This window comes from Artemia franciscana, chromosome 18 (assembly GCF_032884065.1).
Source record: "Artemia franciscana chromosome 18, ASM3288406v1, whole genome shotgun sequence".
In the NCBI taxonomy this organism is placed as follows: Eukaryota; Metazoa; Arthropoda; class Branchiopoda; order Anostraca; family Artemiidae; genus Artemia; species Artemia franciscana.
Window position 1 is genome coordinate 23,826,983 of NC_088880.1, and position 27,404 is coordinate 23,854,386.

At 34.9% G+C, this 27,404-nt stretch overlaps 1 protein-coding gene and 1 long non-coding RNA gene across 4 annotated transcripts in view; one reads left to right on the top strand and one right to left on the bottom strand.

Moving 5' to 3' along the window:
- LOC136038780 (facilitated trehalose transporter Tret1-2 homolog) overlaps window positions 1-19,191 on the top strand; it is a 62,886-nt gene extending 43,695 nt beyond the window's left edge. For all 3 annotated transcript variants that reach the window (XM_065722156.1, XM_065722157.1, XM_065722155.1), the window contains one exon: window positions 16,875-19,191. In XM_065722156.1, the coding sequence (XP_065578228.1) occupies window positions 16,875-17,821 (947 nt within the window). In that variant the 3' untranslated portion in view covers window positions 17,822-19,191. The remainder of the gene's footprint in view (window positions 1-16,874) is intronic.
- LOC136038783 (uncharacterized) overlaps window positions 1-27,404 on the bottom strand; it is a 141,891-nt gene that overhangs the window by 80,255 nt on the left and 34,232 nt on the right. The window contains exon 2 of the long non-coding RNA XR_010620300.1: window positions 5,765-5,963. This is a non-coding gene — a long non-coding RNA (uncharacterized LOC136038783). The remainder of the gene's footprint in view (window positions 1-5,764; window positions 5,964-27,404) is intronic.

Consider the following 27,404-nt stretch of genomic DNA (forward strand, 5'->3'; position numbering starts at 1 on the left):
GCCCTCGGGGCATATAAAGTCCATATAGGAAGTGATCATCGTTCAGAGACGACTCATTGAATTTGTAATAAGAAGTTCTAGTTCCCTTTTTAAGAGTGAAAGTGGACAGATCTCAGCTACCCGTCCCCACCACAGACACACAAAAACACGTTGTGTTTTCCCTAGATGTGTCCAATAGATATTTCTAGACAGTTCTTTTAGTCAAAATAGTCCAAATATCATATAACAAGGCTTTTCAGGTTAATACAAACCACCGGGCCTGAAGGCGAGAGTTTTAAGTAATACCCCTGGGACATTTAACGCTATTATGGAAGAGAAGGCTATATAAGCCTTAGAGGTGGCCAATTTGGTTGAAACCGGAAGTTCTAGTTCCCTTTTAAGAGTTAATAGCAATGGAAGTCAAGTAGCCCCCAACCCATCTACCACCCTTCTTTTCACCAAATGTATCTGATTAAACTTGCCTGATGGGAATTTTGTTTAAAATAGTTTGTTTAAGTTCTTTAAGTTATGCCCTGAGATTTTATATTAAATGGTTGCCGTATTAAATTCAGATGGGTCTTATTTAATTCTAAATTGGAAGTTGTAGTTCCCTTTTTAAGAGTCAGTGATTTGAGATATAGGTCAGTATACAGTCTTTTGATTTGCTACACTACTTTACTGTGAATTCACAGTAGGGTTATTCAAGAAATGTAGGGACACGGGGCAAAACAGTTTTTTAAATCGGTGGGGTTGGTTTTATTGCAGTGAAAAACAGTTTGCTTTTTTCCATGAATACAACCGTTTTTCTTTCAAAATTTTTGTGGGAGGGCAAAAAATTAAGGGGTGAATTCCTCCCTGCTGCTTCATATGGAATAGATTCTAGTCCAATAGGGGCTCATGGTGTAAACTTTTGAACAGACTGAACTTTAGATCTTTAGTCCTTTCCTTCCAAATCAAAATTCAAGGTCCCCAGGATATTGTATGGGCCTATACCATGCTCTGACCATCTGACAGAACATAGTGTCTTTTATTTACCTCATTACTTAACTGTGAATAGAATACAGGTTCCAGAGAGAATTGTGGGGTAAAATGTTTTGGTGGATACAAGTAGTTTGTTTAGCTCCCATCTCAACCCCTAAGTCAGAATTTGAGACCCCTCCTAATGATCCCTGAAAGTTTCAGCTTGATACCCAAAGTCATCTATTGCAGATACAGTATTTGATAACCTAGCCCCATAATGTGTCTTTTGATTTCAGTATTGATATGGAGATTAAATTTAATTCTACTAGAGCCTTGTAATGCAAAAATATTTCGGTTGATAGGAGCCATAACATTTATAGATCCTCACCAACCAACTAACCCCCCACACCAAAAATCAACAACAAAATTTGAAGTCTTGCGGTAAAATTTACCATGACAAACATCCAAACAAAGTTTTCAGACTTCACTTTTTTTGCAACATTGTTGAAAGGTTCAGTAATTATTCGTAGCAATAGTTGTAGTAGCAGTAGCAGCATTAGTAGTAGTATGCAAATAGCAGCTTTTTTTCAACATCCTCATCAACACACGATGAAATTTTTAACTTAATACCATTAACCGGTCCCAAACATTGCTTATACTTTCTCTTGACAGCCTGTATAGGCAAAGTGTGTTTCGATTTATTTCAATACAGTTACAATATTGCCCAAAATTTCACCTTAATACTGTTGGGGTTAATGGTAATAGTAGTAGTAGCACCAGTAGTTAATAATACCAGAGCAGAGTTAATAATAGTAGTATTAGCTTTAGTAGCAGTAGAAATATTAGCAGTAATAATAATAGTAGCAGTTGCAGGAGTAAAAGCAGTAGTATTATGATGCAAATTGTACCTTTTTTTAGTTCAACGCCCCCCTCCCTCCCACAACAAGCGTTGCAAGTTTTGATCTCACACATAAAACTGTCCCCTAAATAGTGCTGATATGTCCTTTTGACAACCTGCATACGGATGGCAGGTTGTCATCTGTACAACAGAAATATTCTCCGAAAATTTCACCTTCAGGCCTTCATAGATTGTCCATTTTGAACTAGCCAAAAGACACTGTTTGCATAAATTTAATGCTCCTTTTACGGTTACAGCAACTAGCGACACTAGTGGCATTAAGTTGAAACTTTTAGGGAATTTTTAGGGGGGAGTTTCATCTAATTGAAAAAACTATATTCATTCAGGTATTAAAAGGGCATATATGCAATATTGGGCATGCAAGGACATAGGCAGCGATGCTTTATCATAGCTAGTAATATCACTGATATTTTAAAGGAGCTAATATGATTGAACATTAAAAGTTCTAATGCTTTCTTAAGAGCCAAAAATGATTGGAGGGCAATCGGCTCTCCTCTTTAGCTCATAATTTTCCAGACACTTCCAATCAAAATTTTAAGACAACCGTTTTGTTCAGCATAGCTGAAGGATTCAGTAGCTATATCTCTACGGTCATTGGGTAGGTCAACCCCCACAGTTAAGTAATTGGCCAGAAAGACTGAGGGTATTAAACTCAAACTTTCGGGGCTACATTTATTGCCACTTCTGCTCTTAAAGTTTTCTAATTAAAAATAGTGTAAGTGTATCCAGGCTTTGAAAGAGCATAGATGTATTTTTTGGGGAATGTAGTTCATTTTTATCAATCAAGTCAACTAGAAGATGTATATGACCAAATAAAACACTACTATTTGCGTCATGATTTTTGAAAGGGTTTATTATGTTTTAAACTGCTGAAAAAGTTTTTCAGTATAAAAATAGCAAACCAATCCAAATTCTTGAAAAAAAACGGAAAAATTTGAACTACTACTTTCTTTTTCCCTAAAGAAGAATATGTAAACATAAAACAAACTGAAATTACAATAAATAACTGAGTCAAACTCAAAACGAGCAGAAATCAATATGAGTAGGGTTCAAAACCCTTATGCTTTCTAAAAGCCAGAAACCAATTTGCTCTTAACTGAAAAAACTCAAATGAATATGCATTGTCTGTTTAATATGGATATGCTGATGCTTGTTCTTTAAAAGCTTAGTTAATTCTTTATTTCTTCAATTTACAAAAGTGAACACTTTTAAAAAGATTTTTAAACTCATTGTTGGTGATATGAATGAACATTTCCGGACTTTGTAGAGTGGACAGACAGAGAAAAAGACACACACACAGAGGCACGAGAACACACAGGCACACAAACACTTAGACACATAAGCACATAGACACACACACATATACACACACACCCACAAACAAACACACACACATACACAAAGACACACACACACACACACGAAGGCAGAGAGACACATGCACTCGCACAAGAGTCGTTGACTGAGAAAAAATTGGAATAAAAGTGATTTTCAAACATAACAATCTCAACTAGTTGGTAAATTCTGGGTGTTTTAGCAACTTACTGCGCATCAAAAATTTAATAAGACGTTTTTGGATACAACAAACTGAGTTGTATTTGTTGTCGAGTGTTAGAGTGTTTTCGTTTGACTGAGTATTAGACAACTTAAAAAAAAGCACTTTTGACTACAATAAACCTCAGCTAGTTGACGAATTCCAAGCATTTCAGTTGCAGATTGTGCATAAAAAAGTTTAATAAAATCAGTTTGAGCTAAAACAAACTCAGCTAGTTGGTAAATTCAGAGTGTATTTGTTGCCGACTAAGTAAAATTTTTTTATAAAAGTACTTTTGATCACTACAAACTCAAGTAGTTGGTAAAATTCTAAGTATTTTAGTTGCTGACTAAGCAACAAATACATGATAAAAGCACTTTCGAGTACAAAAAAATCAGTTAGTTATTTTTCTGGACTTAAATTTGAGATATTTGAATATAAATAAGTATAAATATTTTTTATTCTTGCTCATTTATTCAAAAGAGAAAGGAATGGTGAAGCCATTTCGCGAGGAGTTGTTTGGTAGTTTCCTGGTATTGTAGATCCGGTAATAATGGAGTCTCTTTTGAGCAAGATAGAGAGCATCCTTAGCCCTAAGGATTTGACTGAGAATCAACTTATTAAAACATTTCATAGAGGATCGGATGACAATTTTAAACAAATGAGTAACCCGAACCCTCAAGATTTAACTCGAGATGATTTTATTGAAGCATTCTGTAGAGAATCAGCCGCTTGAGTCTATCACACTCAAGCTCAAAACTACTCCTATTATTTTTTTTATATTGAGTCAGCAACTATAGCATTCGGAATTTTCAAACTAACTGAATTGGTATCCTCAAAAGTGCCTTTATTAAATTTTTCTATATTTAGTCATTAGCTATAAATCTATCTAGTTACTATAATTCTATAATATAATCTATATAAATAAATCTATATATAAATCTATAATTTACTATCTAGCTGAGTTTTTTGTATCCAACAGTGCTTTTATTAAATTTTTGATGAAAAAAATCTATTCATACATCTCTGACCATTAAAAAAAGTATGTTTAATTTTTTTTGTTTTATCCTTAACCCAGCTCTAGCGAAAATCTAAGACCAAATTAGTATGGAAAAATATTTAATGCAAATATAATAGCAAAAAAATGTTCTTATTAGTTTCATCAGTAACGGGATTTGACATAAATTAATGAATGGGAGTTCTTCCAGAAATATGATGAATTCTTGTGGTTTTCTGAAGTGTCGTGAGTTTGAGCTTCTGGTGGATGATAAGGAATCTTTCTTCCGTCCGTTTCCTAGTTGACCAATCAAAACTGAGTTTCTTTCCATTTTAATTGAATTCATTTCATTCAATATTTTTCTCTTCATCTCTTCTATATTCATCTCATTTATTCTACAGTCCACATGTTCTAAAATGCTTGCGTTCGAGTCATAAAAACTGAGTAAATTGGCTTTTACAGGTAACGGCTTTTACAGATGATACAATCCCAGTAATAAGATCTACAACCCCAGTCTCTTTCAATGTTTTCATCTGTTATAGTTCAGTTTAAACCTAGCAGTGCAATTAATTCTGATAACACGTCTAAAAATAAAGGTAGGTTAAGCATAAAGTTGTTTATTGCTTAAAGTTCATTATTAAACATCCATAAGAAGGGGAACCTACGTTATACCATACTTTTAACTGTTTTAGATGGATATCACGATCAGGTATGCTCCTTGATTTCTACTATGCGTAGAGCTTCAGTTTGTTGTACTAAAAAGTACTTATAGTAAAAATAGTAAAAAAAGTACTTAGTATAGTAAAAAAAGTACTTAGTAAAAATTATGCTCAGTCAGCAGCCAAAATACTCAGAATTGATCAACTATCAAAGCTTGTTTTACTTTCTTAAATTCTTCGTGCTCAGTCAGCAGCTTGAACACTCTGAAATTATCAATCACTTGAGTTTGTTGTACCCAAAATTGATTTTACTACTTTTTCTCATACACAACCGGTAACCATCTGGATTATATGACTATTATATGCCTTTCACTGAGAGTAGAATTCATCATCTGGTCTTTTTGTTCTTATGCATTGATATAATTGTTTCCCAGACAATTTTGAGTGTATTGTGTAATCAGTTTGGTCTTGATGAGTCTGGAGTATTAGGGCTCTGGCTTCACTCCCCTCAGGTTTTATTCTTTTTCTTATCTGAGTATGGGTGTTGATAACCTAAGGATGATTTTAGGAGCATAAAGTTCCTTAGTCTACTATAAAAAATAAGTCGAAATATATCTATTCTTTTTTTTAACAATTTTTCAAAATCTCTATTAAGTTTCCTTTCTGCAGTGAAACTGTCTTGTAAATCAGCATATATATGTAAGTAATATTTTTACCTGGAGGGTGATGATTCAGAAGTATCATGTCCAAATCGGCCTTTTCAAAAATGTAGTCTGATTCTCAGTAAAATTCTTTAAGCTAATCCTGAGTCAAATGCTGAGGGCTTAGGATGCTAATTTCTTAAAGTCATCGGATTCTCTCTGAAGTCCTATCGAAATGGTTTCAACGTTCCTTTTCTCTTTTTGAATCAATAGCCTAGAATAAAAAAATATTTTAATGTTCATTCATATTCAAGTTTCACAAATTTAAGTTTAAAAAACAACTAACTGAATTTATTGTACTCAATAGTGCTTTTATTAAATTTTGATGCTTAGTCAGCAACTCAAACCCTTGGAACTTTACCAACTACCTGAGTTTGTAGTGATCAAAAGTGCTATTTTTAAATTTTTGAAATTTAGTTGACAATTAAAACTCTGAATTTACCAAGTGGCTGAGTTTGTTGTGGTTGAAAATGCTTTTATTAAATTTTTCATACGCAGTCAGCAGCTAAAATACTTGGAATTTACCAACTAGCTTATTTTTTTGTCGTCAAAAGGGATTCTATTAAATTTTGAGATACTTTGTCGGCAACTAAAACAGTCAGAATTTCCAAACTAGCTAATTTTATTTAAAATTTTTTTATTTGCAGTCAGCAACTAAAAGACTCAAAAATTACCAAGTAGCTGAGTTTGCTGTATACAAAAGTGTTTTATTATATTTTTTGACGCGCAGTCAGTAACTAAAACATTCAAAATTTACCAACTAGTTGAGAGTGTCTGTGTACCTGCGTGTTTGTGTTTTTTTCTGGGTGTCCACTCTGCAAAGTCCAAAATTGTTCAATCATATCACTAGTCAAAATTTTTATTCAAAATATTTTATTTTTAAAATTACAATAACAATAATGTTGTTATCTCACTATTTTCACATACTGATTCTAAATATTGTCTTTAATATACTTCGCATTTGCCACTTAACATCTTGTAGCGTATGTATATATGTAGTCATATGGTAGATATGTTCAATAATGTCCTAAATATAACTGTGAAATTCACTGTATCAAAGAAGAAATGACAGGCTGGCGTCTGTGTATGAAAGTATACCATATTCCAACCAAACTGTCAGAGGAGCCTTTCTCTGGCTGGAATTTTCCTAAAATATAAATTAAATCATGATTTCCTCTGTTCTTTTGTGTCGCTTTGTATTTTTGAAGCCTATTAGTCTATAAGCCTATAAGTATTTGTACCTAGATGCCTTTGTGTATGTGTGTCTGTTCATACCTGTATTTCTGTTTTCTTTATGTTTTTGTGTCTTTGATCTGTTTTTGTGTCTATTTGTCTAAGCATCTAATTATCAGTTTGTGTGTCTAGTGTACCACGAGGGCATCCGTATAGGAAAAAAAAGAATAAAAAAAGTTATTCAGCAAGGATCATGTAATAATATCAGATAAACACGTATGCATTTTTCAAACGATTTCACTAGAAGATTATTTCATAGAATAATCCCAAGGTTCAATGTACTCTTGAAATGATTAATAATACTTTGATAAAACCATGCACACTTTTACGATCACTTCATGTTTTAAAATATATCAACCAGATTTTTTAAGCATATGAAATGTCACTTAAAGACAGAAATAAAAAAATGACAAAAAATACAATATTCAAACGTCGCCCACCCCCGCAAAAAAATTCTTAATCTCCAAAAAATCAATAATCAATAATTAAAATATTAATAGTCAAAAATCAATAAACAACAGTCAATAATCAAATATCAGTAATCAATAATCAACTATCTATGGCAAAAATTAATAATTAAAAATAAATAATCGAAAAATCACAAAAAAATCTAAAATATTCCATGGATTGATTCCGAAATCCCTAGTATGGAGGGATGTTTTTTGAAACTAATCATTATATATGATATACAAACAAACACACTTCGGTAAATACTCTTCTTTAGTTTTGCTAATGTTCTTTACCACTGTCTGAAGATCCAGGATCAAATTATTCCACGAATAGATTACAATAGCCCAAGAATAGCTAGTAGGGAGGGTGTTTTTCAAACTAACGATGATTAACATACAATTCGGTAACTAAAGGGGACTGTAAATGTGTTTTGATGAATCAAAACTGTATGAAAAACAGTCCCCGTCCACTAAGCATACAAGAAAATATATAGATTACGAACATCATGTATATGACAGTCCTCGTCAGAATTTCGTTCATTAGACATGTTGCATGATCAAACTCAATTTATTTAATGGTAGTAATAAGGGCCAATTCTCATTCCTTTATATCAAATATTTTGGCATTCAAAACGATGTTTCCATGATTTTTCTGTCACTGGAAGCTGCGGTAACACTGTATATGTTGTAAGAAGATAGGAGAAATAGCTCCTTGCAAGCGATGCCCCCAGGATATATTCTTACCAACTGAAGCTGATATCACGCTGTGTGTGTCATAAGAGTACTGCCCTATGGCTGTCATAGTAGTATACGTGGATACAAGGGAATAACAACTCCAATATTACACCGGGATAGGGCTTTGCTAGTATTTGTCAAAGGGGTACGAGCGTCAGCAACTCCAACACTACAACGGAGGAAAACGCGGGGTATGTAGCTCTAATAGTACACAGGGATAGGGCTGCTTATGTAGTACCTAAAGGGATACTACTCACACTGCTTTTCCATTTGCAGAATTTAAGAGAGAAAAAAAAAGAAAAATGAAAAAAAAGAAAAAGAGAAATATAATTTAAAGGGAACAATGGAGCAAAAAAGAGCCAATATTTTAACTATTGTGGGTGTTCCAGTTTTTTATTTAAATTTTCCCCGTTTTTTCTTTCTTAAGTTCTATGTATAGTTAAAAAAGAAATCACCAACGCAACAGTACAAACATAGAAGCAAACCCACACCATAAAACCCAACACAAAAATATTAAATATTAAAATATAATAAATAATAAATATTAAATAATAAATAATAAGAAATAATAAAAAATACAAATATATAAAAAGGAAAGAAAGACAATAATTAACAATATCAGGCTATGAATTTTCGCATGCTGCTATACTAAGCAAGACTAATTTTTGGAGACAACATTTTAAATTCTATTTTATTATAGGTTGATCAATTCAAAAATCTATTAAAATAATTAATGAAGACGCCCTAATTCCTAAACTACTAAAATACAAGTCTATAGGTCCTAATACTGGACAGATTTTGTCTGTTGGTAAAAAGATGAATAGTCAACAAACGAAAATCAAAAATCAATAATCAACAGTCAAGAATCCAAAAGCAATCATGAATAGCCAGTAATCAATAATGAATATCAATAATCAAAAATCAAAAATTAATCACCTAAACTGAAAAAAAATCTAAAATAATTCATGGATTGAATCAAAATATTCGAGAATGGGTAGTAGGGAGGATATTTTTTTAAGACTTGTGAATAAATATGATATACAAACACATACAATTCGATAAATTCTCTTCTTTAGTTTTTATAATGTTTTTTACCATCTCCTGAAGGTCCAGGCTCAACATATTCTACGGATTGAACTCAATAGCCCGAGAATAGCTAGTAAAAAGGGGTGGTTTTCAAACTAACGATTATATACATACAATTCGGTAACTAAATTGGACTATAAATGGGTTTTGATAAACCGAAACTGTATGAAAAACAAACCCCGTCCACTAAGCATACAACAAAAAATACATAGATTACGAAACTCTTGTATTTACAGTCTTCGTCAAAATTTAGTTTAATACACATGTTGCTTGACCAAACTTGGTTATTTAATGATAATAACTTGTGCCAATTCTTATTCTATTATGTCAAATATTTGGCATTCAAAGTGATGTTTCCACGAATATTATTATCACCGGAAGCTGCGATAACACTTTGTGTCTTGAAATAATACTGCCCTATAGATGTTGTAGAAGTATAGGTGGATACAAGGGAATAGCAAGTCCAATATTACACTGGGATAGGTCTCTGATAGTATTTGTGCAGGGGATACGAGGGCTTAGCAATTCCAATAGTACACTGGGATAGGATACTGCTAGTATGTGTGTAAGGGGTTAGCAACTCCAATAGTACACCGGCAAATGGCTCTGCTAGTATTTGTGTAAAGGATATCTGGGGTATGAAACTCCAATAGTATACCAGGAATACGCTGCTTTTATAGTTCATAAAGGGATACTACTCACACTGCTTTTCCATCTGTAGAATTTAAAAGAAAAGAAAACAAACATAATTTAAATGGAGCAGAGGACCCACTGTGAGTGTTCCATAATTTTATTTAAATAAAATCATCTGACCAAACGTTGAGAAGGCCATTTAGCAAAAAAATAATAAATTAAATTAAATATACTAATTTCGTTTTAATGATTCATGTAAGATGAGCCAAAATTAAGTCTTCATTAATTCAAAGACGTTCAGAAATTAAATAAAAAAAAACATGTTTTTTCAACTGAAAATAAGGAGCTACATTAGAACTTAAAACCAACAGAAATCTTTTAATATATGAAAGGATTCGCCCTCTCCTCTATACCTCGGTCTTTACGCTAAAATATTTTTAGTAATTTCAAAAGAGCTGCTTATTCTAATTAAACGGCCTTTGTGGTTCAGGGGTCATTCTTAAAGAATTGGAAAAAAATGCGAACTTTAATGTAAAGAACGAGGTATTGGTAAGGGGACGAACCCCCTCGACCTAATATACATAACAAAAATGTGCGAATATAGAAGTTTGTTATATAAGTCAATTTTTTAGTTACATATATTTATTACTGATAAAAAGGATCGTAAATCAAGATAAAAGTTCTAGTGGCCTTTTTAGGTAGCAAAAAAAATTTGGAGCTAACTAGGCCCCCTCCTCCGCCTTTTTTCCTCAAAGATAAAAATTTTCAGAAAGCCATTTAGCCAAAAAAAAGTGAAGTTAGTATACAAATTTTGTTTTAATTATTCATTAGAGGTGATTTAAAATCAACAACTGCATTAATTCAAAAACCTTCAGAAATTAAATTAAAATAAACAAGTTTTTTTTTAACTAAAAGTAAGGAACGACATTAATACTAAATACGAACATAAATTACTCCGAATATCAAAGAGACTCTTCCCTCTTCAATGCTCTGCTCTTTACACTAAAGTTTAACTCTTTCTCACAACTCTACTTTTTAAAACAATAAAAAAAAACTTTAGGGTAAAGATCAGGGCGTTGACGAGGGGACAGTCCCTTTCATATACGGAATCATTTCTGTTCGTTTTAAGTTTTAATGTTGCTCCCTACTTTCAGTCAAAAACACTTGTTAAGGCAGGTGGTATTTGCCAAGTGACATACAGCGATCACAAATTCTGTCAGTCTGTCAGTCCCGGTTTTGCTAGTTTGGGCACTTCCAGATAAGCTAGAAAGATGAAATTTGGCAGGCGTATCATGGGACATCCTAGTTTAAATTAGAAATAGTAGTTTCCTTGATTTGACAATCTGGGAGGGGGAGAGAGGGGGACAGTTAATTCAGAATAATTAGAAATAATGATATATTTTTAACTTATGAACGGGTAATTGGATCCTATAAAATTTCATATTTAGAAGGATATTGTGCCTCAAGACTCTTATTTTAAATTCTGACCGAATTTGGTGACATTGGGGGAAGTTGGAGGGGGAACCTGAAATCTTGCAAAACACTTAGAGTGGAGTGATTGGGATGAAACTAGGTGAGAAAAATAAGCCCAAGTCCTAGATACGTGATAGACATAGTTGGAACGGGTTCGCTCTCTTTGGAGAAGTTGGGAAGGGGTTATATTTCAAATATTAGAAAAATAAGATATTTTTAACTTACGAAGGAGTGATTGGATTTTGATGAAATTTAATATTAAGAAGGACCTTGTGTCTCATAACTTTGATTATAAATTCCGACCCGGATCCGGTGACATTGGGGGGGTTGGAGGGGGAACCCGAAATCTTGGAAAACGTTGAGAGTGTAAAGATTGGGATGAAACTTGGTGGGAAGCATAAGCACATGTCCTAGATACACTATTGACATAACTGGACCGGATCCACTCTCTTTGGGGAAGTTGGGAGGATTTACTAGTTCGGGAACTTAGATAAGCTAGGATGATGAAAGTTGGCAGGCGTATAAAGGACCAGACTAGATTGAATTAGAAATAGTCTCTTCCCCGATTCGACCATCTGGTGGGGAGGGATTGAACAAGATAGTTGAGAAGAATTGTATTTGCCAATAAAATAAATGATTGTTTTTCTTAAAGTATGGCTTGTGGTTTAGGGGTATGATCCTCGCTTAGGATGCGAGAAGTCTCTAGTTCGAATCTTGGACAACCCCAATTTTTACATGAAGAAGATCCAAGACTAGTACGTAATCAATATGTAGATCGCTGAAAGCTGGCAGGCATATCAGGGACTAGATTAGAAACAGTCGCTTCCCCGATTTGATCATCTGGGGGAGTGGGAGGACGGCTAGTTTGGAAAAATTAGAAAAAATGAGGTATTTTTAACTGGTGAATAGGTTATCGGATCTTAATGAAAGTTGTTATTTAGAAGGACCTTGTGTATCAGAGCTTTTGTCAGTTCCGCCTGGATCTGATGACATTGGGGGAGTTGGAGGGGGGAACCAGAATTCTTGAAAAACACTTAGAGGGGAGAGATCATAATGAAACTTAGTGGAAAGAAGCTCTTGGCACTTCCAACCTCGTCACAAGTGCCAAATGAGCTCTTGGCTCTTGTTTTTTTTTTTTTAATTAGTTTTCATATTTTGCATATTCAAGCAGAATGAATTGTACGCATTCCATCATTGATAAAAAATCTTCCTTACTACCCCATGAAGTTGAGTCAAATTTAACCACAAGGATAGAGGAGGGAAGCCTAGTAGCAAATTAAAACTTTTTTCAACATAAGTACTCACAACAATCATTGTTGTGTTTGAAGTCACACTACTAACGTTCCAATTAATGATTTTGAAAACCAAGTGTGGTATGAATCAGGCCATGCGTAGTGCAAAGTAGCATGGCGTGGCAGAAGGCCACACAAATGACGTGAAACCACACGTTTCAGAAAAAGCTCATTTATGGTTATCTCTATCCATATTATTTTATAACTTATATTATATTATTTATAAGTTATAAAGTTTATAATTATATATTATTATATATAATTATATAATTATATAATTATTATATAATAATAATTATATAATTATTAATATAATATTATATATATAATTATATAATTATAATATATAATTATATAAGTTATAAAGTTTATTATTATTTATAAGTTATAAGTTATAAAGTTATAATTATAAGTTATTATATTATTTATAACTGATGGTGGAGAGTTGATAACCTTTTGGTTCCTAGTAGTAGTCGTAGTAGTAGACAGGTATAATAGAAAAAACTTGACAGTTATCGCTGATTTGTGTTTCTTTACAACGTATTCAAAATCAAACTACACTTGTAAATATAAATCAAACTATAAATATTAACTCTTATTGTACATTTTGACGAAAACCGGGACGAAAGAATTACCATATCGGTTTGTTCTTTCTTTAACGGGAACTAACTTGTCTTGCTTTCTCGTTCTTGACGGTAAAGGTTGATCAGGTAGAATGTCACGGTGCTGAGATTTAGAAAGCAAGAACTTTCCAAAACTCATTATCAGAGTTTTGTACCGGTTTTGGAGTGACGGCAGTCCTAGATGTCGATGATCGATATCGCTCGCTTCTGAACCGATTCAAGCTCCTGACAAAGATACACTGTTCTAAGTGCTGAGGGCACCCAAACAGGGCACGCATATTCCAGAATGGGGCGGACATACGCTATGTATGCATACTTAATACTCTTTGTGTTCGCACTGAACCTACGCATACCGTTTAAAATCTGTAGACTAGCGTTTGCACTTTTAACCACGTTTTCAATATGTGGGGCATAGCTGAAGTCATTGGAGAAAGTAACTCCAAGGATCTTGATACTGTTTGTTATAAGGAATGGAACATTTGGCTCCATAACATCACTTTTTAGCCGGTTAAAGCGTACTATCTTCGACTTGTTCACATTAATCTCAAGATTTAGCTCCGCACACTCTTTTGTGAAAACACTGAAAAAATTTGAACTGAATTGTGGCGTCACAACTCCGTTTTGTACTAAATATTTCAGAATAAATGACAGGTCGTCCAGAATTTATAAAAGAACATTTAATATTCTCCTGAAAAATAAAGGCAATTGTATGACATACGTCTCACCTCTCAAGTTGCTCATTTATTGACACATTATAGAACCGGTTTTTTTCGTTAGTCTCTTTCAGCTTAGCGTGAGACAAGACGAAGAGAAGTGAAAGAATAGGTGGAAATGTATAATTTGGACTATATATTTGCATATTAGAGGGGGTTGGGGTGAAATATTTGGACAGTGTGAGGTTAGAATACAATTCTTGCTACATGATATGCAAAATAGTTGTACCTAACAAACTGGGCCTGAAGACCCGCTGTAACTTACCCCCGATCCCCCGATGGGCAAATATTTAGCCCAGTGTAACACTAGGGTATTGGGGGCAGTTGTCCCCTACTAAATAACAAATCATGCTTCTGCCCTGATCTCTCCCCCATGTCAACTATACCAGGGGCGAGGTAGGAGGGGGTAAATCACACTTATTTACTGTAAAAATCTCACAACATAATACTTTTGTGATAATTCATTTATTTTTTCTGTTACACAAAGGTTTCATTTCCGGCAATGTTTTCTTCATGTTTTGTCCATTCCTTTTAAATATTCAGAAAAACAATTCCCTAAACGATGCTTTTATTCGATAAATACATTTAGTTTCTAGATAAGACAGTCAAGAGTATAAGCATACTCGTAGTCTCTTGTGGGCTGAGGAGGCGGGAGCCCCATACCTATTTTTCGTAATCAGTTTATATTTCGAGTTTGACTTTATTGTTAATTTTGATTTCTGTCAGATGTACATTTCTGAATTCATACAAAACCTTCAATTAAAACATTCAGCACAAAACTCATAGCAAATAGCTCCGATTGTCCGATTGTCATCCTAGCAATAGCTGTCGATTGTCAAATTCACTAATTAATTTTCGCGGAGAAGCTCCGTTTAATTTATATTGAATTAATTTCAATTAAATATAATTGATTTTATGAATTCAATAATTAATTTCGTTTAGTTAATTATATTATATATACCGACCTAACTATAATCCAAATTGTGTCACTCTCGTCCGCTTTGTAACCTTCAATTGACCGTGGTATTGAATTGCAATTTTTTGCTCCAGTGAGGCTACGACTCCTTCAAGTGCATTTCCCACCTAACTCACTGGTCCAAAAAGTAGATGTTCTTGTTCTGATATTGATTAGTAAGTGAAGATCATTTAATAAACATTTTAGTAATACCAATAATGCTAATTCCATGAAGTTCGTAAATCAGTCCCATGTTTAGCTTATAGGCTGAATAAGCCATGGCTTAGGGTTCCATTCTATAAGGGGCCAAAAAATAAAACTGAATGTACAATTCTGAAATACAGTATATATGTCAAGATGGTGTAAAGTAGCCTTTCAAACAGTTCAAGGGTAATGAACTGTAAGTAAGGAGTGAATCAGCCCAGTGGTAAATGAAGCTCTAAAAGACTGAGTTTTGATAACAATGGATGCATCTAAAGAATTGGTATTCATTGATTCAAAACATTTAAAGTTCAAGAAATTTAATGTTGCGCATCAAAAGCTATGAGTCTGAGAAAATTGCAGAAGAGGTTTCAAGCTTCTATCTCCAAAACCATGAAATTTTGCATTTTTGGCGGATGATAGATCATTGTTTCATTGTTGTTTTTACCCCTGGAGGGATCGTATTGAACTAATGTGCCAAGAACATTAGGAGAGAGTTCCTTAAAATGGAAGTCAAGGCTTAGTCCACTTTTGAAGTGACCGTAAGAATTGGAGAAGACCTGGTCCCACTCAAACGCCCATGTTTCTCCAAAGACATCTGAGAAGTTTTTTAAAATATCAATTTAATTCAGCATAGTTGAAAGGTCCAATAACTATATTTCTGGTGACGACATTGACACCCATTAGTTAATGGGGAAAAGGATGTAAGTTACGCAATTAGTACATATTGTTCACATATTATTTCTTATGGGGGAATTCAGAGAATTTTTCAAGGTAATTAAATCCTGGATACGCCCTAGATTTGGATGCACCTGATCTACATGGTAACTTGCTTCATTTTGTCTGTAATAGGAGTGGCAAAACAACATAAATAACTATCTTTGTAATCATTGCGCATGTCTGCGCATGAGAGGCTTGTCCTCATGACTATTTGCAGTAGAAGGGGTACGTAGAAAGCTAGAAAGAGAGAGAAAATGATTATTGTTAAAGAGATAATTTTGGACAATACAAATTACGCAGCTTGCTTACTCTAGATCATAATGGTAACAGGTAATGCAACGATTAAGAGAAATACTATTCGCACACGCCGCATAGTATAATATGATATTATAATATAATATATTATTATATTATAAAATATAATATAATTATATTTTATATAATATATAATATAATATAACCGTATAATATAATATAGCACATATATAATATAACCGTAAAATATAATAAATCATTAAAAAAAAATTACTATAAGGAATATAGGCTATGTTATCTTGACTTGAGGCAATTATTATTAGAAGAAAATGTAGGAAATTATTGTAAGCCTACATAAATGTCTGAGAAGGTCATGTCTTACTGCTGCCTTTACAGCAGGTGCAGTGGGTAGCAACCACTTTCCCGATTTGACGAAGTTACTGTGAATAGGCAGAAAAGAAAGAAGAATGTAAACAGAGATGTCCTCGGATTATAATCGGGTTTAAAGAGATTTTCCGCTCTACATCGCAGAATGGATGCAAAGATAAATGTTACTAATTAGTTCAACCTAACTTTATCCCTTCTTTAATTATTATAATTCAAGAAAAGAACATACCCACTGATTCCCTGTCTAGTATTTAAACGAATAAAAAGTCAACTCAATATTTGAGCTTCCCAAGGCTTGTACTTTAAAGATTTTAAACTGGCTGATCTTTATTCTTGGGTCTTTTTTGGTTCTTCAACTCTTTTTTTTCAGGGAAATTTACCGAATGTGATGTTCTGGCTTGGATAATAAGCAGTTCAAGCGTTTTTATGCTCGTGGGGATGTATTTCTGCCCAGAATCCCCCTCCTGGTTAGTATACAGAAAACGTATGGAAGAAGCACGTCGGTCAATATGTAGGCTAAGAGGCTTATCAGATACAGAAGATGATGAAATAACTAAAGAAATAGACCGCATAAATGAAGCAGTCAATAATCAAGAGGATGTGAGTGTCATGAAGGGGTTAGAGCAAATGGCTAAGAGCCTCAAACCACTTTTCTTATCGCTAATTTTAATGTTCTTCCAGCAATTTTCCGGCATTAATGCTATAATATTTCACGCTGGTACTATATTCAAAGCTTCGGGTAGTTCCATTGATAACAATATTTCAGCTATTGTAGTCGGAGCTGTGCAATTTGTGTTTACTACTGCAGCAATGATTATTGTTGATAAAAGTGGCAGACGAATACTACTTTTACTATCCTCTGTTGTCATGTTTTTTTCATTATTCCCGCTTGGTCTATTTTTCTATTTAAAAAATAATAATTTTAACGTTGGAAATATTCAATGGATACCTTTGATTAGCATAGTGGGGTATATGATTGGCCACTCTATTGGCTACAATACTATACCATTTTTAATAATGAGTGAAATATTTCCACCCTCTTTCAGAAATATATTCAGTGCTCTTTCCTCTTCTTTTAATTTATTTTGTTTATTTTTAGTTGTGTTTTTTTATTCAAGCATGGTTGACTGTATTAATGAAGAGGGTGTATTTTGGCTATACGCCAGTATTTGTTTAATAAGTATACCTTCAGTTTATTATCTACTGCCCGAAACTAAGGGTAAATCTCTTGAAGAAGTGGAGAAATTGTTTCGCAATCATAGTGAGAAAAAGACTGAATGTGTCAACAGCGGGTTTGTAAATGACAGTTCTGTATGAAACGCAAAATCATAAATGAAAGATTCAAAAGTTTAGGATTATTTGGGAACTGATTTAACTTTGTCAAACTAAAAAATAAACTAAAGTGCTTGCAATTACAAAAAGACAAAATATATTCAACAAAAGACAAATCTAAAGATGTTTCCGAAAAGAGAGAGCCCATTATCCCTCTTCTTGTTAGATTCATCTAGTACAGTTTGGTAAGTAGTTAGATATGTTTTGTTTCATACACTATAAATATTTGTCTTTGTTTTACATAAACGTTCTTCTCTCTATTTTTTCTCAAGTTGTATAGGGAGTTTATCCGTCCACGTGGGTAGGATAATAGATACACAGTTTTCATTTTTTTTATAGGCTGGGACTCTCCGGTTTGGGTTCACCACAAAGTGAATAAACTAAAAGTGAACACTTCCGTATGTCTTATGTTAACCCCCATCCGGCCCCCAATAGTATTTTGTGTGTGCTTTGAGCTGAGCCTCCATGTAATTTTCAACTATAGATCAGGTAGGGTCAATTTCCCGCAAGATAGGGTTCAAGGATCTTCCTAGGAAAAGGCAAAAGATAGGCCAATTAACACACTTTTTCGGGATCTCAAAACATCCTTTGGAAACATCCTCTGCTACCTTCTCCCGTAAAGTTTAGTGAAATACTTTTTATGTAGAATAAAAAAAAAACAATACACTTTGAATTAATTTAAACATGGAATTTAAGTGCCTTAGGTGACGTTGCATCAACTTACAAGAGTAGCCTAGCAGTTAGGATTTTGACTGCAAAGGCTAAGGGTAAACTATAAACCTAATTGATAAAATCTGTAGAAATATTTAGAATTAAAAATGTAGAAATGATATGTAATCTTGGCTCTACTGCAGATAAACGATTTTCGCAGTATTTTAACCTATCATACTAGATCCTTTTAAGAGATACCCCTGTTTTTGCAGGCATAAACCAGCTTGCATTCCTGGTCCTATTCCGAAGTTTGTCCAAATTTAAGTCCTATCATTCTCCTTGTATGTAATTAAGGACCTACAGGTGTGTTAAGAATCAACAATTAAAATATACCCACTCTAGGTCCCCCCTCCTTATTCTAAATTTTACATATTCATTACAAAGAATAACAAAAACGAAAAGCGCCCACTCATCATATTTTTGAAAAATCATTTTTCCCGAATCTTCATTTTGAAAAAAAGAAGAAATATCCTTACCTCTCCACTTTACATACGTAAAATCTAACCAACATCCCAGGTTATTAATATTATGATTAGCTATGTTGTCAGTTTCAGCTCCAAAAAGAAGCGCTTTGTCAGACATGGTAAAATTTTAAAGAAATGGATATCTAGCTGAAAATATTTTCCCAGGCCGGCCTCATAAGTAGGAATCAAACAGTTCGTGGTAACGAACTGTAGTAAGGAGCGACCCGGCTCAATAGTAACCAAAACTCTAAAAAATGGAATTTTGATACCAATACCTACATCAAAAGAATCGCATTTTAATGCTGAATTTAAATATATAAGTTTCATCAAGTTTAGTCTTACCCATCAACAGTTACGAGCCTGAGAAAATTTGCGTTATTTTAGAAAATAGGGGGAAACGCCCCCTAGAAATCATAGAATCTTAACGAAAATCACACCATCAGATTCAGCGTATCAAAGAACCCTACTGTAGAAGTTTCAAGCTCCTATATACAAAAATGTGGAATTTTGTATTTTTTGCCAGAAGGCAGATCACGGATGCGTGTTTATTTGTTTTTCGTTTTTTTTTCCCAGGGGTGATCGTATCGACCCAGTTGTCCTAGAATGTTGCAAGAGGGCTCATTCTAACGGAAATGAAAAGTTCTAGTGCCCTTTTTAAGTGACCAAAAAAATTGGAGGGCACCTAGGCCCCCTTCCCCGCTAAGTATTTTACCAAAGTCAACGGATCAAAAATTCTGAGATAGCCATTTTATTCAATGTAGTCGAAAAACCTTATAACTATGTCTTTGGGGACGACTTACTCCCTCACAGTCCCCATGGGAGGGGCAACAAGTTACAAACTTTGACCAATGCTTACATATAGTAATGGTTATTGGGAGGTGTACAGGCGTTTTCAGGTGGATTTTTTTGGTTGGGGGAGGGGTTGAGAAGAGGGGGATATGCTGGGGGAACTTTTCATCGATAATTTGTCACGGGGGAAGAAAATCTCCATGAAGAGAGTGCAGGATTTACTAGCATTGTTTAAAAACACAATGAAAAAATAAATATGAAAAAGTTCTTTCAGCTGGAAGTAAGGAACAGCATTAAAACTTAAAACAAACAGAAATTATTACCCATTTGAGGGGCTCACCTCCTCCTAATACCTCACCCTTTACGTTAAAGTATTTTTAGTAATTTCAACTATTTATTCTACGGCTTTTGTGATTCTGGGGTCATTCTTAATGAATTGGGACAAAATTTAAGCTTTAGTGTAAAGAGCGAGGATCTGACAAGGGAGCGAACCCCCTCATATATGTAATAAAAATATGTGAATACAAAAGTTCTTTACGTAAGCTAATTTATAAGTTACGTAAATCAGTTGCTAATAAAAATATTCGTAAAAAATTAAAAGTTCTAGTTGCCTTTTTAATTAACCAAAAAATCGGAGGGCAACTAGGCTTCCTCCCCCGCTCTTTTTTTCTCAAAATCATTCGATCAAAATTATGAGAAAGCCATTTAGCCAAAAAAAAAAAAAATGCAAATTTTGTTTTAATTATTCCTCTGCGGAGAGCCAAAATCAAAACATGCATTGATTCAAAAACGTTCAGAAATTAAATAAAAAAAAGACAAGTTTTTTTTAACTGAAAGTAAGGAGCGACATTAAAACTTAAAACGAACCGAAATTACTTCGTATATGAAAAAGGTTGCTTCCTCATCAACGCTCCGCTCTTTACGCTAAAGTTTTTTACTGTTTTAAAAAGAAGAATTGAGAGACAGAGTCAAACTTTAGCGTAAAGAGCGGGTCGTTGATGAGGAAGCAGCCTCTTTCATATACGAAGTAATTTCTGTTCGTTTTAAGTTTTAATGTCGCTCCTTAATTTCAGTTAAAAAAACTTGTTTTTTTTTATTTAATTTATCTACAAGGTGGATTATACTAGGGTAAAACTGAAAGGGTAATACTGAAAAGGGTAAATTATTTGGTAAAATGTACAAAATTACAAGACAAATCGTAGCCATTCCGATATTCTAGGGACAAGGAGGACCAAAATAGGTCCAAAAGCCCTCCCTCTGTCTTATTGCCTGCTCTTGGAATATATATCTATATATATAAAAATAAGTTGTCTGTGTGTGGATCTGTGGATGGATCAGGTGACGTCATGTTTCGGCTGACGTCATGAAATTAGTTGCCATCATTTTTGCTTTGAAGGTGACGTCATTCAAGTTATATAAGACATATGTTCGCCGTCATGTTTCGGCTGACGTCATGAAATTAGTTGCCATCATTTTTGCTTTAAAGGCGTGACGTCATTCAAGTTATATAAGACGTATGTTCGCGTAGAATTCTATTAATGCTTAAGTTTATAATGACTGATGAAGATGCTCAAAGAGTCTATGCCAAAAAACTTGCTGCTGATAGAGAAAGTCAGAAAAGAAAGCGTGCCGAGGAACTACCAGAGCAACGCGAAAGCAGACTTGCTGCTAAAAGAGAAAGTGAAAAAAGAAGGCGTGCCGAGGAACTACTAGAGCAGAGCAGAAGCAGACTTGCTGCTAAAAGAGAAAGTGAAAAAAGAAGGCGTGCCGAGGAATCAAAAGACCAGCAGGGAAACAGGCTTGAGGCTGATAGAGAAAGAAAGAACAGAAAGCATGCCGAGGAACTACCAGAGCAACGCAGAAGCAGACTTGCTGCTAAATGAGAAAGTGAAAAAAGAAGGCGTGCCGAGGAACTACTAGAGCAACGCAGAAGCAGACTTGCTGCTAAAAGAGAAAGTGAAAAAAGAAGGCGTGCCTAGGAATCAAAAGACCAGCAGGGAAACAGGCTTGCTGCTGATAGAGAAAGTAAGAAAAGAAAGCGTGCCGAGGAATCAGAGCAATCTGAAAGTTATCGCCTGGCATTCAGGTACAACCCAGTCGATGATTATAGCTTGAGTAGATGTGTTCAAATCGGGACAATGTCTAAAATTTGTCCCTATTGCAAGGCCTTGAAATTCAATGGTGAAACAATGGGAATGTGTTGCGCCTCAGGAAAAGTTAAACTTCCTCTAATGGCTGCACCACCAGAGCCATTGAAGACTTTCCTTACTGGAACTACGTCAGAATCTAAGCGTTTTTTGTCAAAAATCAGACAATACAACTCATGTTTCCAAATGACGTCGTTTGGAGCCCAAATCGAAAATCCAGATCAATTTATGTCTACTTTCAAAGTAAAAGGGCAAATTTATCATAAAGCAGGGTCCCTTCTACCATGCTCAGGCGAGAATCATAAATTTTTACAATTGTACTTCATCAGTGATAGAAATTCTGAATTGAATGCACGTTGCGAAATTTCTCCCAACGTTGAAAGGACAATCGTTTCCCAATTGCAACATCTTTTCCACGAAAATAATAAGTTAGTGCGTCTGTTCAAAACAGCCATCGATTTGATGCCTACTGATACTCATAAAATTGTTATTTCCGCTGACAAAACGCCTCCTGGCCAACATGTGCGTAGATACAATGCTCCGACTATCGACGAAGTGGCAATCGTTATGGTCGGTGATCAGTTTTTACCTCGAGATATTATTCTACATAAGCGAAACGCTCAGTTGTTAAGAATTGCTGAAACTCATCGATGCTACGATGCCCTACAATATCCTATCATTTTTCGGGATGGAGCCGACGGCTATCACTTTAATATTAAATTGATGAATCCAGCCACTAACAAAGAAATGAATAAGAAATGCAGTGCAATGCATTATTATTCCTATAGACTAATGATTCGGCAGGATGAAGAAAATTATATTTTAAAATGCCGTGAATTGTTTCACCAATTTATGGTTGATATGTATGCTAAAATTGAATCAGAACGTTTGCTATATATCCGCCTGAATCAGACCAAGCTCCGCTCTGAACAATACATTCATTTGCGAGATGCAGTTATAAATGACGGTAATACCACAAACGTTGGAAGATTAACAATTTTACCTTCGTCATATGTTGGCAGTCCCCGTCATATGCATGAATATGCTCAAGATGCTATTGCGTATGTTCGTCTCTATGGTCGTCCAGATTTATTTATTACATTTACATGTAATCAATCTTGGGACGAGATACTGCAGCTTTTACTTCAAGGACAATCGGCGGTTCATAGGCATGACATTACGGCACGTGTCTTCCGGCAAAAGTTGAAATCACTGATAAACTACCTTGTAAAACATGAAGTGTTTGGGTCAGTGCGATGCTGGATGTACTCAGTGGAATGGCAAAAACGAGGTTTGCCACACGCACATATACTAATCTGGCTACATAAAAAAATTACTTCAAACGAAATTGATGATGTGATTTCCGCTGAATTACCTGATAAAAATATCGATAAGGGGTTACATGATATTATTGTAAGAAATATGATACATGGACCTTGCGGTGCACTGAACGAAAATTCACCATGCATGGCCAAAGGAAGGTGCACAAAGCAATATCCTCGACTTTTAGTACCCAAAACAATTACTGGCAATGATGGTTACCCACAATATAGAAGAAGATCTACTGAAGATGGCGGTAAAACAGCAATAATAAAGAAGCGTAACGGTACCACCATCGAAGTAGATAACCAGTGGGTTGTTCCATATTCCCCTTTATTATCAAAAACATTTAATGCACACATAAACGTTGAATACTGTAACTCCGTAATGGCAATCAAATACATATGTAAATACGTCAACAAAGGCAGTGACATGGCAGTTTTTGGCTTGCAGTCCGAAATCAAAGATTTCGATGAAATCGTAGAATATCAGGCTGGAAGATACATAAGCAGTAATGAAGCTGTTTGGCGAATTCTTTCATTTCCGATACATGAACGTAGTCCAGCTGTTGTTCACTTAGCGGTACATTTACAGAATGGTCAACGTGTTTATTTCACGGAAACCAACGTGCAACAAAGAGTCCTGAATCCACCGGATACAACATTAACAGCTTTTTTTTCGCTTTGCAAAAATGATTCTTTTGCGAAAAAACTGCTGTATACTGAAGTGCCTTCGTATTACACGTGGAATACTAAAAATAAAGTATTTGAACGTCGAAAACAGGGTAAGTCAGTCGACGGCCAACCTACCATCTTCAAAGATACCACGATAGGAAGACTCTACACCGTTCACCCCAATCAACATGAATGCTTCTTTCTACGCCTGCTTTTGGTGAATGTACCCGGTCCGACATCCTTTGAGTATTTGAGGACTGTAAATGGTACTATACATGACACTTACCGTAGTGCATGCCAAGCTCTGAATTTATTGGAGAATGACCAACACTGGGATAACTGCATCAATGACGCGTGCGAAACGTCAACCCCAAGTCAAATTCGTGCATTGTTTGGCATCATTTTAACAACTTGCTCTCCATCAGCTCCTACAGATTTATGGGGAAAATATAAGTCAAAAATGTCCGAAGATATACTTCATCGAAAACAGTTAGAGACGTCAGACATGACTTTTGATTTTACACCAGAAATTTATAACTACACTTTAGTTGTTATAGAAGATTTTTGCATAAGTATGGCAAACAAACCTCTTCAGGGTTTGGGAATGCCTTCACCTAACCGTATCGCTGCTGTTTCGACATGTGTAGAATTGGATCGTGAACAAAGTTACAGTACGAGTGATCTATTGTCGTATGTACAAAATAACATTTCCAAGTTAATGTCGGAACAAAAAGACATTTATGATACGATAATGCATTGTGTCGATAACAACGTTGGAGAAGTTTTCTTTTTGGATGCGCCAGGAGGTACTGGTAAAACGTTTGTGATAAAACTGATTCTGGCATCAATTCGATCTAAAAATGATATAGCGTTGGCAATTGCGTCGTCCGGAATAGCCGCAACATTGCTGCCTGGTGGAAGAACTGCTCATTCCGCTTTGAAATTGCCTCTGAACTTGCATTCTACAGAAACTCCCACGTGCAATATTTCCAAATCATTTGGGATGGGTAAAGTATTGCAGCAATGCAAACTTATTATTTCGGATGAGTGCACAATGGCACACAAAAAATCGCTCGAAGCTCTGGATCAATGCTTGAAAGATTTGCGAGGGAAGTCGAAACCCTTTGGCAGCACCTTAATATCGCTTGCGGGAGATTTCAGGCAAACATTACCTATAATACCTAGATCAACTCCTGCAGACGAAATGAATGCTTGCCTGAAAAATTCTAATTTATGGGCACACGTAAAAACATTAAAATTAACTACAAATATGCGTGTCCGATTGCAAAACGATGACTCTGGTCAAACATTTTCAGATCAATTGCTGGCAATGGGAAACGGAAAGCTCCCAGTAGACTCAATTTCAGGACGTATACAACTACCTGCTGATTTCTGTAATTTAGTGACGTCCAAAAATGAATTGATTGAAAAAGTATTTCCGAATATTCTAAAAAATTATAAAAATAATAAATGGCTAAGTGAAAGAGCGATTCTCGCACCCAAAAATATAGACGTCCACGAAATCAACAATATTTGTTTGACCAAGATTCAAGACCAGGCAGTCCTTTACAAGTCAGTCGACACAGTTTTGGAACCAAATGAAGCGGTTAATTATCCATCTGAATTTTTAAATTCCATAGATCTTTCAGGGTTTCCACCACACGTGCTACAACTAAAAATAGGCGTACCAATAATATTGTTACGTAACATAAACCCACCAAAGCTTTGCAAAGGCACTCGACTTGCCGTAAAAAAAAACAATGGAAAACCTAATAGAGGCCACAATCCTGACAGGGCCTTTTGAGGGTGAGGCTGTTCTTATTCCTCGCATTCCCATGATTCCAACAGATCTGCCTTTTCAATTTAAAAGATTGCAATTCCCAATTCGATTAGCATTTGCAATCACCATTAACAAAGCTCAAGGTCAACCATTAGAAAAATGTGGTATAGATCTTAATACTGATTGTTTTTCCCATGGACAATTGTACGTTGCATGTTCGAGGGTCGGTAAACCTGACAATCTATTTATATGCAGCGAGACTTGGACAGCGAAGAATGTTGTATATTCGCAAGTTTTACGCAGTTAATTTGTATTTCGGAACCAAATGAAGCGGTTAATTATCCATCTGAATTTTTAAATTCCATAGATCCTTCAGGGTGTCCACCACACCTGCTACAACTAAAACTAGGCGTACCAATAATACTTTTAAGAAATATCAACCCACCAAAGCTTTGCAATGGCACGCGACTTGCCGTAAAAAAAAAACCAATGGAAAACCTAATAGATGCCACAATCTTGACAGGGCCTTATGAGGGTGAGGCTGTTCTTATTCCTCACATTCCCATGATTCCAACGGATCTGCTTTTTCAATTTAAAAGATTGCAATTCCCAATTCGATTAGCATTTGCAACCACCATCAACAAAGCTCAAGGGCAATCACTGGAAAAATGCGGTATAGATCTTAATACAGATTGCTTTACCAATGTACAATTGTATGTTGCATCTTTGAGGGTCGGTAAACCTGACAATCTATTTATACGCACAGACAATGGGACAGCGAAGACTGTTGTATATTCACAAGTTTTACGTAGTTAATTTGTATTGTATCTATCTATCTATCTATCTATATAAAAACGAGTTGTGTGTATGCATGATTGTTTGTTTGTAAAAAGAGCGTTTGCATATGACGTCATTATTAGTACATACTGCTTTGTATATGGACAGACAATGGGAAAGCCAAGAATGTTGTATATTTGCAATTTTTACGTAGTTTGAAACACATATATAAATCTATCTATATTCACAGGTGAGACACAGGGACACAACTACAATGGCGCGTAACTAATATGGCGCGTAACGACTTACGCGCGCGGGGGGGCTTGGGGGGGCGCGAAGCGCCCCCACCAACTAGGTGTTGGGGTGGCGCGAAGCGCCACCCCAACAGCTAGTATATATATATATATATATATATATATATATATATATATATATATATATATATATATATATATATATATATATATATACATATATATATATATATATATATATATATATATATATATATATATATATATATATATCATGAAAAGAGAAATCACCAATGCAACAGCACAAACATATAAAACAAACACATAAAAAAAAGAGACGGAAGGAGAAAAGGAAGACTGTTTTCCTAAATTAGTGATTAATATAGACCAGCACTTGATTGAGGCCTTAACCCTACTCATCCATACAATCACATATGTCAAACAGCATAGCCAAACACAATCAACCATAAAGAATAATCCATGGACAGGCAGTCATGTCGTCAACAAGTATAAGTCGTCATTTATCAAACAATAGAAAAAATAATCAAGAAAAATAATTAAGTGGCAACAACCCAACACAAGGGCTCATCAGGAGAATACACTGGCCTATAGGGTTTCGCCACTTTAAATTCTCTACCCAGCCAAGTGTTGT